The sequence below is a fragment of the Galeopterus variegatus genome, unplaced genomic scaffold (genome assembly GCF_000696425.1).
Source record: "Galeopterus variegatus unplaced genomic scaffold, G_variegatus-3.0.2 Scaffold17499, whole genome shotgun sequence".
Classification (NCBI taxonomy): domain Eukaryota; kingdom Metazoa; phylum Chordata; class Mammalia; order Dermoptera; family Cynocephalidae; genus Galeopterus; species Galeopterus variegatus.
The window spans coordinates 2,155-16,139 of NW_007743610.1; the positions used below are offsets into that span (position 1 = coordinate 2,155).

General features: G+C 40.9%; 1 protein-coding gene across 1 annotated transcript in view; it reads right to left on the reverse strand.

Annotated features, from left to right (window-relative positions):
- LOC103582710 (apoptosis-stimulating of p53 protein 2-like) overlaps positions 1-5,223 on the reverse strand; it is a gene marked incomplete at its 3' end in the record, with an annotated part of 6,606 nt that extends 1,383 nt beyond the window's left edge. The window contains exons 1-2 of the mRNA XM_008564229.1: positions 5,212-5,223; positions 4,421-4,568 (exon numbers count right to left, since the gene is read on the reverse strand). Coding sequence (XP_008562451.1) covers positions 4,421-4,568; positions 5,212-5,223 — 160 coding nt within the window. The remainder of the gene's footprint in view (positions 1-4,420; positions 4,569-5,211) is intronic.
- Positions 5,224-13,985: the final 8,762 nt, after the last annotated feature.

Here is a 13,985-nt window from a genome sequence, read left to right on the forward strand (position 1 = left end):
CACTGTTACAGTGCGCCGCTTGGGAGCGCAGCGGCGCTCCTGCCGAGGGTTCAGATCCCACGTACAGACCGGCCGCTCACTGGCTGAGCGAGGTGCAGGCGCAACACTGAGGGTTGCGATCCGTTGCCGGTCACGAGAAAAGACAAATAGGAAAAAAAAAAAATCTTTCAATCTCAAGGGATCTAGATATAAAAACCAAACATACTGTTTGAGGAGGCAACTGAATAAAATCAAAGAACCACCAGTAATGTCAATATAATTTTTAAATATAAGAATGTTGAAATAGCCTAAGAAAACTCAACACACTTATCAGTAATAGAAGACACTTTCTCAATACCCTAAATAAACAACATGGCAGATAACGGAGCAGCCAGTTCTGTGAACTGACCCTGAACTTAATGCGCTTGGTCACAACAAATAAAGTGCAGTTCTGGCTCTAGTTCCCGTAACATACCACACTGCGTTGACACAGATAATCACTTCTATAAACCATACAAACTACAACTAAGACCCCCAAAAGCAAATAATCATAGCTGAGGAGACACCCTCCAAAAGAAATTCTCAGTAGACCCTCTACCCAAAATAGACACACACACACACACAGCTATACTTAAAAGAAATGAAGTAAAATCTCCAGGTTCCAGGAGCAGAGAGAACTCAAAGGAAGTGAATTAACTTTCTAGTCCACACTGGACTGCCCCCATGGGTATGGACCTTCTTCCAAGCTCGAGGTGCAAACGACCTAATGGCCCTAGGATAGTAAAAGATCAAGCCTGAGCCTGCACAAGCTGAAACAGACACTCCAAAGGCTCCCAAAGCTCCCCACCATCACCCTACGCTCCAACCACACCTGGCTCCTCACCATGGCATTCCTGCCTGTGTGACTTTGAACATGTCATTCCCTGCACTCATCATCTTCTCTGGTGCCCTCTCCTCCTTCTGCAGATGGAGCACATCCATCTATTACTGCAGCTGTCACACTGCGTTATAAATGTCTATTGATACTTGCTTCTCCTCCTGCACCGTAAGATACCTGACGGCAGGTAATTTTCACCTCTGTATCCCTTGCAACTGAGCACAATCCCTAGCACATAACAGGCCTCCACAAAATGTTCACTAAGCAAACACATGAGTGGGTAATGAGGAAATGGAAAAGGAAAAATGAAAAGGGAAAGAAGAGGGAAAAGAAAAGAAAAGAAAAGGCAAGACAACACTTTAACACTTAGAGAATGATATAACAGGAGAATATATTTACAGCTCTGAAGAAAGGACTTTTTAAAATAACACACAAATAGGCCTGAATCCAGAACAGAGTTTTTAAGTGCCTACAAATCAAGAGGGAAAGGTAAAAGTCAAAGCAAACATGAACAAAGGACATACAGAAACAACTAAAAAATTGAAAACCCACATAGCAACTAAACAAACAGGAAACCTCACCTGTAATAAGAAAAACGCAAATTTAAACAAAAGACAAGTTTTCAGCTATAAGTTCAGCAAAAATTAAAATATTATTATAATGGTTGATGAGGAATACTTTTAGAAATAACTGGATGGAGTATGAACTGATATGACCTTTGTGGAGGGAAATCTAGCAATATACATTACATTTTTAAATGTGTGAAACTTTATGTTAATTTGTTTCTCTATAGTACCCTTTCTACTATCTATATGTATCCCAGAACATCATGTTGCATACCTTAAACATACACAATAAAAATTAACTTTTTAAAAAAATGTTTGAACCTTTAACCAAGGAATTCCACTTCTTGGCATCCACCCTAGAGAAATGTGTGCACCCTAGAGAAAAGAGGCTCCTAACAGGATTTTTTATTACTGCAGTACTTATGAAGAGTAGAATTAATTTAAATGTTCGTGAATACAGAAATTGTTAGATCGACTGCAGTTTATGCATACTATGGAAAGTTACGTAATAGTTAAAAAGAATGGTATAGATTTACACATACTAATCTTTTTTTTTTTTTCTTTCCTTTTTTGTCTTTTTTTGTGACCGGTAACGGGATCGCAACCCTCAGTGTCGTGCCCGCACCACGCTCAACCAGTGAGCGGACCAGTCTCTATATGGGATCCCAACCCTCGGCGGGAGCGCCGCCACACTCCCAAGCGCCGCACTCTACCAAGTGTGCCACCGGGCCGGCCCTACACATACTAATCTGAAAAGATCTCCAAGCTATGTTGTAAGGTAAAAGAGTAAACTTCAGGACGTTGATTTGTGTCCTACTATTTATATAAAGAAATAGAGAAACAACCCACAAAACTATTTCTGTAGTTACTTATAAATGCAGGGAAGAAGTCTGAAAAGTTATCTACTAAAATCACAAGTGATTACTTCAAGGATCAGGGGATGGGCCTAAGGGAGCAACATGCATTTTGTTTTTATTATTTTGTTTTTTACAAACAAAAACTCATTCAGGTGTTATCTGTCATTAAAATTTTTTTAATTAAAATGTTGTAAGAAAAAGTCTTTTACGCATCACCATCACATAGTGAAAGTGACTGAAGTCACATGAGCAAGATACTAGAGAGGAAAGGGAATGGGTGAAATCGAGAGTCAAGGAAGAGAGCACAGCCTCAGCAGAGAGCACTTCTTCCTCTAAGATGATGAGAAGAAAGGACAGGCAACACAGAGTATCTGAGGTACACAGGAAGGAAACTAAGCAAGTTCACAAGGGATGGTTTCCATTAACACCAAGGCCGCAGGTTCGGATCCCATACAGGGAAGGCCGTTTGCTCGCTGGGTGAGCGTGGTGCTGACAACACCAAGTCAAGGGTTAGGATCCCCTTACCGGTCATCTTTAAAAACAACAACAACAACAACAACAAAAAAGCAAGGGATGGTTTCCATGATCTCAGTAAAGAATAAAGCAAGGTAATTTGCTGAATGCAAGGACATTACCAGAAGCAGCTAGAAATTTGTTTACTCATTCACAGTAAATATTTATTGAGCACCTATTAGGCACCAGGCATTCCCCATGAGCTGGGGATACAGCAATGAAAAAGATAAACAAAGTCTCTCTCTCCACACTTAAGTAGTTTAGAATCTAGTGCGTGTGTTTGGGGTCCAAAGGGATTAAAGAGGCAAGAAACTAATCAACACACAAAATCAGAGAGTGACACGCATGCCACAGAGGTACAAATCTGGATGAAATAAACAAGAACTAACTTCATGGCTACTTTTAGCAGGTGCTCAGGAAAAGCCTCTCCAAGGAGGTAACATTTTAGCTGAAATCCGATGACCAGAAGGAACCAGCAATGACAAAATCTGAAGGGAGAACAATACAGACAATGGAAATAGCTATGGCCAATGCTCTAAGGTGGGAAAGAGCTCCACACATTCAAGAAACACTTAGAAAGCTGCAGGAGGCAGCAAAGAGGAAGGCAGTACCAGATAACAGCAAAGACAGCAAGTCATGCGACTTCACAGTCTAAGACCTAAGGAATTTGGATTTTATTTCAAGTGGAAGAGAAGCCTCAAAAGAGTTTTAAACAGGAAAATGAAGTAATACAATTTACAAATTATACAATTCCATTTTAAAAGATCACGTGGGCTTCTTTATGTGAATGTTCTAATCTGCTTTCTGCATTAAGAAAAAAAAAGAGGTAATTTGGAAAGAGCACAGAACTTCTAGAACATCCACCTATAGAAAAGTCAACCAGAGATGTATAAAAGGACCTGCCTGGAAGGAAAAGAGGGCTCAGCTTAAGTTAGATGTCATGAATAGCGTGAACTCAATTAACACAGTATGTTCACTTGCTCTGGGGACATATGGCACTCCAAAGGAGAAAAAGGAAACATTGGGAGTTCACACAGGCTGTACAGGAACAAGACAGAAATGATGAAAAGTCACTCCCACATCTATAAACTCCTATGGAGCCACAAAGAAACCAGGTTGTCCCATTTCAGAGCTCCAAAGAACCATACTGAGGGCCTGATTTCAATGCTTGCCATAATGCCTATGAGTTAACCACTGCTGTCTGCCTTTACAGTTCCTCAACACTGAATAGCTTTCCCTAAAAACCTACAAAAACTTAAAGAGAGGACAAACCAATCAGGATGTCTCAAATTTCTAATAAAGTATAGCCCAAACGTACAATTAATACTTTTGAGCACCATACATTTGACCATAACACCTCAGAATCTTCTACCTGGTACATCAGCTACCTGTCCTATGATCTTTTATATTTTATACTGCGGTGTCTTCATTTTAGTGTTGAAAAACAAAACAGCAGGAAGACTTTATACTTCACAACAAAGCTAGATCGAGAACACTACCTCCTGACGGACATGCTATTCTACAGTTTCTGTGTAGAAACATGAGCGTTCACACACAGTGCCACTTTTATAAACCAAAATTAATAAAAGACAGCAGAACTTAAGCACAAGGTTAACTGGGTCTCATACCAGAGCCACACCACACTTCAGCCAAATGGCACTCGCTCTCGCCAGGTTCTTTGCACAGGTCTACCACATCTCTGCATATTGTTTCTGGAGTGACGGGAACTTCGGTGAAGTGCTCTTCATTGTTACTGAGGTACACAGTAAGAAACATCTGAAAATTAAAAGAGAAACAAAACAGTTACCAGTACCAGCTGCATTAGTAGTTTTCACCTTAGTCCTTCCTCCAAACAAAATCTCCGCTGGAAGTGCAGATGTACAACTGAACAGTCCGGCTGTCCTGAGGTTGAGGTGGGGAGGGAGCGACCTGGAGCCCAGCCAACTGGATCCCTGCCCCCTCCACAGGCAGTACCTGCAAAACCCTTGGAGACCCTGGAGCAGAGTCAAACCAGTTCACGCAAAAGTTCAAAATAAATCTTTTTCTGCCAGTTTTATTCATGTTGTTTACCAAATACTTATATAGTTCTTACTATGCACCAGACCCATACTACAAATAAATCCTCATATCAACCCTGTAAGGGTTGACTAGAGGATTTCATACATATATACTGATTTACACACAGCCTCTTTTTGGAAGGATACGTAAGAACATAACATGCTGCTTCTAAAGGGGGGAGGGATGAGAAATAGAGCTTGGGGGGAAATCTAACCTTTATACCATGTGCATAAATTACCTATTCAAAAACTTGTACCTTTAAACCTAAAATGTTTTAACCAAATTAAATACCTACTTTAAAGTATAAGATTTCCTTAACGAGGTGTAAGTAGAAATGATTAGCTATTATGCTAAAACTTACCTGATCTTGCATGTAAGCATTCAGGCCAATAGAAGATTTAAATTTAAAACTCATTAACAATTTTTCTCCTGGTAAAAATAGACACTGTATCTTAAAAACATTGCTACTAAAGAATTCAAGTTTTCACACCTATTAAATTCCCAACATTGAAGAAACTAAGTGAAACAGCAAACACGTTTTTGATGGGGATGCAAACTAGTAAACCCCTACAAGTATATTCATTCAATTCAGTTCCAAGCAAATCAGCAAGTATCAGGATTTTTTAAATAATAATAATTTGAAAGAGTTATCCCACTACGATAATTTATGCTGTGAAAATAGTTCTAATCAAAGAAAGAGAATGCAAAGTCTATAGAACATAAACTTGATGGACCAGTATATAGTCTTTCAAAGTAATTAATGAGTGTGCTGAACACAGGGAAGTCTGGATTTTAAGACTACAAAAAAGGCAGAATAAGTAGACTGCACTATGATCACACTGACACAGAATATCACACAGCAGTCACAGAGCCTGCTAACAGTCATACAAACTCCCCCTTCCAGCTTAAACTCCGCTGCATTAGGCTGTTCTTGTGAAAAGTTGGCACCTGATTAGAGATGAAGATGAAAACTGGCTAAGACATCAGACTGGGTAGCTCAAGATTTGGTCAGAATAAGAGGAGTGATGCAGAAAAGAAAAAGGAGGCCCTAGGGGCTTTGTAGCTACTCCTTGCATTAAAACCATGTTTTCTTAGGGCAGTCTAAGTCTCTACCTTTTGCAACAAAAGCTGTTAACTCACATAAATATGTATAACAGAAGGTAATCCGGAAAAATTAAAATAGTAGATACTGTTGAAACAATTTTAGAAATATGGGGGAAAAAAACCCTGTAGTTTCTCAATAGAAGCTCAGAAGTTTTCAAGTTAATTATCTCAGGTTTTTTTACATTTTGAAAAACTATACTACACAAAGAAATATAGTTCTAGGCCTCAGCTTAGTCAACAAACTGTCAGACAAAAAATCATAAAGCCTTTACAAAATCACTTGATAAAAATAACAAAGATTAATTAAGCTTACAGAATTCCTCACTGCTACTGCTTTGGTCAAAATATACAGCATATTTAATGATGGAGACAAATAATTTACACTTCAGTATTAGGAGTGGCTGCTTAGCTCAGTTGGTTAGAGTACAGTGCTGACAGCACCAAGGTCTCGGCTTCGATCCCTGTACCAGCCAGCCAAGGAAATAAAATAAAATAGTAGTTCTCCATACTCCCACTCACACCAAAACTTTCTTTGAAGTTTATCACTTCAAAAATAGTAACTCTTTTCACTGTAAATATGCAACTTAGAAGTGTTTATTAAATTACAGAAACATTTGATATAGAGAATATATCCTAAACACACACTGCATTAACAAATAAAAAGCTATTAGGTAAGATAATAGCACCTTACCGTTGTATACTTCATCTTTCAGAGTACTTTCACACACATTATCTCAAACCCACATCAACTCTCAGATAAACAGAGCAGGTCCTATTTTCTCTTCATAAATGAAGAAAAAGTCTCAGAGAAGTGATCTGTGTGAGTACAATTCTGTCCTGATGCACCCTCTCCACTTCACACTGTCCCTTACAGCAGGAAATCATTAGGAAATGCTCCATTTAGCCACAGCAACCCAAATTTTAATAGAGATCTGGTCTTTTACTTTCTGGAAAACCAACAGCTTCATTTATTTGAAAGTGTAATTACAAATAAGAATAATGGGAGATGTGTTCTATTTAAGGCTACTTTCCCACAGCATTAACACTGATATGAATGGTAAGTGCATGAGCTGATCCCACTTCTACCTTTCATGTGTGAAGATTAGCTCTGTGGTGATTTCAGTAACTGTACTAAAGTCCTCGACGCTAGGCCAGCAACATGACGTTTCTGTGGATTCTCAGGCACATCTAGTTCAAACCCCAGATCTGTTTGTAATTAGACTACCTTAGAGAAGTGATGTCACCTCTCTGAACCTCAACCTTTTTATCTTCAAAATGAGAGTCTTTTAAGTTCCCTAAGAGCTACTATTTAGTGTTTGCTAAATAGTAACCAGAGTAAAAGCCAACATTTTACAACAACCTACAAGGTCCCACACGATCTGCCCACAGCAACACCTGCCTGCCATGACCTTTCCCACCCTCACTTCCTTCTAACCCCCCCAACCCCAGCTCTGCCAGTGTCCTCCTTACTGCCCCTCAGACGTGCCAGGCTCATTCCACCTCAAAGCCCTTACACCTGCTGTGCCTCTGCCTGCAACGCTGCTCTCCACATGCCAGTACAGTGTGCTTCCTCACCCCCTCCATGCCTTTACTCCAACGTCACCCTCTGAAGCCTTCCTGGGCCACCACACCTAAAATTTTAATACACACACACACACACCCACTTCATTACCCTGCTTTATTTCTCTTCTTGGCATGGTCACTAACATACCATATATTATGTTTACTTAACTACGTTTTATTAACTGCTTTCCCTACTAGAATGTAAGTCTACACAGTCAAGGGCTTTGTCTTTGTTCAGTGTTGTATCCTCACCACCCAGAACAGTGCCTGTTATGTAACAAGCACACAATAAGTATTAAATCTTGGAGATGTTATTGCATTTTACAGATGAAGACACTGAAGCACACTGAGATCAAGTAACTTGCCCAAGTCACACAGCTACTAAAAGGCAAGGACAAGATCCAGGCCCAAGCCTCTCTCTTTTTTTTTTGTCTTTTTTACTGACCGGTAACGGGATCGCAACCCTCGGTGTCGCGCCTGCTCCGCGCTCAGCCAGTGAGCGGGAACCGGTCTCTACATGGGATCCGAACCCTCGGCGGGAGCGCCACCGCGCTCCCAAGCGGCGCACTATCCAGTGCGCCACCGGGCCGGCCCAGGCCCAAGCCTTTTAACCCAAGTGGTTGAGAGCTCCACAGCCACTCCATTACCTTCCCAACTCCTTCCTCGATGCATACAGGTAAAGACTCTCCTGAATCCAGACTACACCTTGCCAAGTGTGTCACTGCCTCTAGTTCTTCCTTTTAGAGTAAAATCTGTGCCCACAATACACCATCTTACCTCTGATTTATTTTCACAGAAGTTTTCTTTCAGGTCTTGCTAAATGGTATGGTGTGTTCCCTCATTTCTTCAGCTCACACGCTGTAACAGACACCCTGTTTCTTTTTCAACATTCTTTTCATTCACTTCAAACTTATAGATCATCTACTGTATTGTATGGTCTGTATTCTAATGTAGCTTTACTAAATGGCTAACACAGCATACAAAATTCTAAGAGAGACGCAGCCAGTCCAGCGAGCCCACAGGGAGGTGCCAGAGGAACAAATACCGCCACCTGGCTCCCTCCCTCTTGCATCTTCCCACTGCTCCCACTGGAGAAACCCAACAAGGAGCCAGACAGCAAGGGAAGCCACAGACGCCATTTACAGAAGTCCACCTCCTGCACACAACGTGGGGTGAAGGAACCTGGAGAGTGAATCTGGAAGGGGCAAACAAAGGATGCCCAGTCCAAGAAACTTCCCCTGCATACTCGAACTCAGTGACCTCAGCATCTGTGCAGTCAGGGGCTCTTGAACACCATCTAAGTGAAAAGAGGACACAAGCCCAGCCAAAGCTGGGAGAAGAACGAAGGTTGAATGCAAACACCCTGAGGAGTGAGCAAGTTTGTCACATCTGCAGAAGAGGAAGGTCACTGCAGAGGGAGCAAGAAGAAAGGATTATAAGAGATTAATTCAATGAAGCAAGTGGAAGCCAGATCATACAAGTCTTTATAGACCAGAGGTTCTCAAACTTTGGCAAAAACAGAGGCTTGTTAAACTCAGATTGCTGGGCCCCACCCTAAGTGTGTCTGACTCAGTAGATCTGGGATGGGACTGAGAATTCTGCATTTCTAACAAGCTCCCAGGTGATGATGATACTGCCAGTCCAGAAACCATGCACTGAGAACCACTGTCTAAAGCCAAAGCAAGGAACCTGGACTTTAATCTAAGAGGCCCACTGACAGCAAATCATTAGAGACAGAAAGCAGATGAATGGTTGCCAGGGGCTGCGGAGAAGTGAAATGGGGAGTGACTGCTGATGGGGACAGGGCAACTGTGTGGAGTGATGAAAATGTTCTAGAATTAGTGATGATGGTTGCACAATCTTGTGGATATACTAAAAACCACTGAATTATGCATACTTCAAACTGATGAATTTTATGGTACATGTATTACATTTCCATTTTTAAAAAGAAGAGGTCATTGGAGGATGTAACAGCGTAGTGGAGTGATTTATGTTGTTTAAAAAATCACTCTGGCTACTATGTGAATAGATTACAGGAGGACAGGCATGGAAGACCAATTAAGAGGTAAATACAACACACAATACAAGATATGATGGAAGCACAGCTTGCAGGTAACAGCAAAAGTAGTGGAAAATGGCTGGACTTGGGTTATATTTGAAGATAAAGCCAACGAGACTTGCATGTTGGACATGATGTGGGATGTGAAAGTAGAGAAAAATTATAAGTGAAACTGGATTTGTTGCCTAAGCAAATGGGTAAAAAGTGGTACAATTTACTGAGAGGAAGAGAAAGGAGGACCAGATTGGAGAAGGGCCCCCAGGACAGGGCCTCTACACTAAGTATGAGATAGCCGTGGGACACTCAATGGAGACATAAGGAGGCTGTCTAACATACAAGTATGACTGAGATGATAAAATTAAGAGATGAGCACGTAGACGCATTTAAAGCCATAATAAGACACGATGAGACCTAGGGACAGCTAGAGACAGAAAAAGCTGAAGACTGTGTCTTGAGCTAGTCAAACAACATGCAGAGGCCTCATGGAGTACAAGGACACAGCAAAGGAGCTTGAGAAAGATCCATCGATAAAAATATAGAAAGAAACCCAGCAGAGTGTGGTATACCAGAAACCAAGTAAAGAAAGTGTTTCAGAAAGGAGGATATGTCCAGTGAAGTTTAGAGGTGTAAGAAATGAGGCTGACAACTGACCACTGGATCTGGAGAGGTGGAGGCTGCTGACAGTCTTGATGAGCACTGTCTGAGTAAGAGGGGTCAAAGCCTGGGTGGAAAAGGCTAGAGAGCCTGAGGGAAAGAAGTAGGGACACAGTACAGGTGACTCTTCCAAGGCGCACTTTAACTCAGGGCAGAGAAAATGGAAACATCAATGGGAGAGGACACAAAGTGAAAGAAGTATTTTGTTTTGGTTTTATCTGAAGATCAGAGTTTTTACAGAATGTTTTAAGGGATGGGAATGACCCAGTAGAGATGGAAAATGGTGTTGATGTTAATGAATCCCTGTCTCTAACTCCTGCACTCTAGACCAGTATTAACTGCCCAGGGGTGATCCTATAAACACTTCACAACTAGGAAAGCAGCTTTTACAATAACTTACAATATAAAGTGATATGTAATATAATATAAACTGTGATAAAAGAATGTGAAAATATTTCATTAAAAGTGATAAATGTGATTACTACTTGTTTCTACTTCTTGCAGTGGTCAATCTCAAGAAAAGGACTCACAAAAAGGTAAAATATTATTTATATTACATTGTGCCAGACAACTTCCAGGTGCTCTGCACAGTAATTCATGCCAAAGTTATATGTGAATGAAGGCTTGCCTCTCCAAAAACCCAAGATAATTTCATTTAAAAAGAATGGGTCATAGATTTATTTTAAGAGTCCCTTTTTTATAGAATATGTACTCCCCATAGCTATAATATTATGCTATTGATATAAGAATAAAGAGGAATTATTTCAGGTTAAAATTTGAAAGACTTTACCAAGAGGAAATACAAGACTGTCTAAGGGTTACTCATTTGATTTAGAAAATCACATGAAGTTCCGCAGAAAGAAAAAAAGGAACCAAGAGAATACGATGTTCCCTGTCACAGAAAGGAGACTGAGCTTGGCAATAACACCTTCAGAGTTCTGATTTATGAAAACGCAAATCCCTTAGATTTACCTAAGAGGAAAAAAAAAATTTTTTTTAATTGTCCTTTAAAGAAAAATGAACAATCTGTAAAAAGAGTGACATAAATCCTCCCCATATTTTACAACTCACAGGAAACTCACCACAGAACAGACAGGTAATTATGCTAGTATTGAGATGTGAGAAAAACCTAAACGATTTCCATGTTTAAGAATTCTTCTGTGGAGACGTAAGTGTAAACTATTACTTCATTTTTATATTTTGTTGTAGCCCTCATGAAGGAAGGCCCCAGGATACTTTCTGTAAGAGGAGGACGCCACCAGGCTTCCTATAACCTGACCAAGCAAAAGCAACTCTTTCAACCCTATGATACAGAAAGGGGATTTAACTAAGAAACAGCAACAGGAACCAAAGCTTCCTCCAATCTCGCAAACACACACAGCCGTTTAGCCCAACCACGGCTCACACCACCATAAGGAGTTTAGAAACGAGATGCAGATCATTCCAGTCTTCTGTGACCTCTGCGTCCTGTTCCTCACAGACCGGGCTGTCTGCTCCAGTGCTCACTCTGCTGGCAGGGACTGCACACCAAGAGCTCAGGACAGTTTGGCTCCCTAACTGAGGCACGCTCTGCACTAGCTGTGGGCTAGGCTGCCAACCTTCTGCAGGAAGTGTGCTGCTCTGCTACCCCAGCTGGGGCTGCCCGTTCCCATTTCCCCAAGATCTGAGTGGGCAAACCACACTAATGGGGGTCTCTGAAGAGCCTCCCTCAGGAGCCACAGGGACACTACATCTTTGAGTCCTTTAAGTTCTTCCCTTCAAAGAGACACTCTCCACCTCCCTTATGATGGGTTCCAACCATATTACAGGTATCAGAGAATCACTGCTTACAAAGGCCTATAAGAAGTTTACTCTTGGGGCCATTAAACTGCTTTTTAAAATCTTCATCAATTACCATGACTTATGTCTACCAATGTTCTATTAAGGCTCAATGATGGTAAACCTACTTCTACAAAGTGTACCACTTTTTACCACAGCATATTTTTAACATCACCCCTTCGGCTTCTATCAGCCAAATTTGAGTTACTTAAGGCAAAATCATAAATCATATTCAAAAGGAATTTTTTTTTACATCAAAAACTATTCCTTTCATCACTTATAGCAAGTTAGTAGAATTTGGAAATCAATAACACATGAAGTCTCAATACAAATTTGAAAAATATTCTCTTTAAAAAGTTAATTACCTATGGAATATCCTGGCCATTAATTCAATATCATCTAGAGAATCATTTTCTGAGATAGTCAACATTCTAGGGGAAAAAATGATACAGCAAATGCAAAGTGGTTACTTTATTTTATTTATTTATTTATTTATTTTTAAAGATGACCGGTAAGGGGATCTTAACCCTTGACTTGGTGTTGTCAGCACCACGCTCACCCAGTGAGCAAACCAGCCATCCGTATATGGGATCCGAACCCGTGGCCTTGGTGTTATCAGTACCACACTCTCCCAAGTGAGCCACGGGCGGACCCCAAAGTGGTTACTTTAATTGAAGGAAAACTTCATTACATACTGAAAAATAGTGTTCTATCAGAAAGTAGCCTGCTGGCCTTAGATATCTGATACCATAATCACTTCCTATGTGTAAACAGACAGTCACCTTTACACTGAGACTTACAGGAGTGACATCCTATCAATCAGGGAGGCTCCTGGTTCTATGCCTTCCTCGCAATCCCAACTCCTTGCTGACTTCAATATCTTTCATTCACTCATCCATCAGTACTTACTGAGCACCTACAGCATAAGTATAGTTTACACAATAATACAGTGCATTCTTCTGGGCAGAGAAGAGACTAGTAATACACAAATGAGCACAGTACATAAAGTGATATGGCAGAGAATTATGGAGGTTACGAGGGGAGGATGGTAAATCGTGATCAGGAAAGGCACCTCAAGGGGAGGGGGCATCTAAGCTGAGACTGAAGAAACCAGCTACTAGAAACATCTGGGGAAGACATTCCATGAAAAGGCCCTGAGGTGGGAATGAGCTTGGACTGCTCCATGCCCAGAAAGAACATGGCGTATGAGGAATAGACACATGCCAATGAGGGAAAAGAGGAACCAGGGGCTAATTCATGTAGGATGCTGCAGGCCAAGAGCAAGGAGAACAGGCTTTATTGCAAGAGAAAAGTCACTAGAGCAGTAGTGATTCTCAAAGTGTGGTCCCCAGACCAACAGCAACAGCACCACCTGGGGACGTGTAAGAAAATTCAAAGTCCCAGGCCCCACCCCAGACTTCCTGAGTCAGAAACCCATGGGGTGGAGCCCAGTAATCACACTAAAATTTGAGAACCGCTGCATTAGAGGGTATTGTGCAGGGACATAACGTAAGGACAGATTTCTGAGTAAATTGCTATATATAATATATAGCATTAGTTGTTTCAATAGCAGGTAACAGCAGAGTATATTACTCTGTACAGTATATATTAACAAATGTAATACCAATCCAATAACAATATCAAAACAACACAATCCATTATCTTTGCATGTTTTTAATTTTGGAGAATTCCAATTCAATTATAGGAATTTTTTTTTTTTAAAAAAGATGACCGGTAAGGGGATCTTAACCCTTGACTTGGTGTTGTCAGCACCACGCTCAGCCAGTGAGCGAACTGGCCATCCCTATATGGGATCCGAACCCGGGGCCTTGGTGTTATCAGCACCGCACTCTCCTGAGTGAGCCATGGGCCGGCCCCAATTATAGGAAATATTAAGACCTAAAACTTCTTTTAAATTATCTACTCCCCACAGCAAC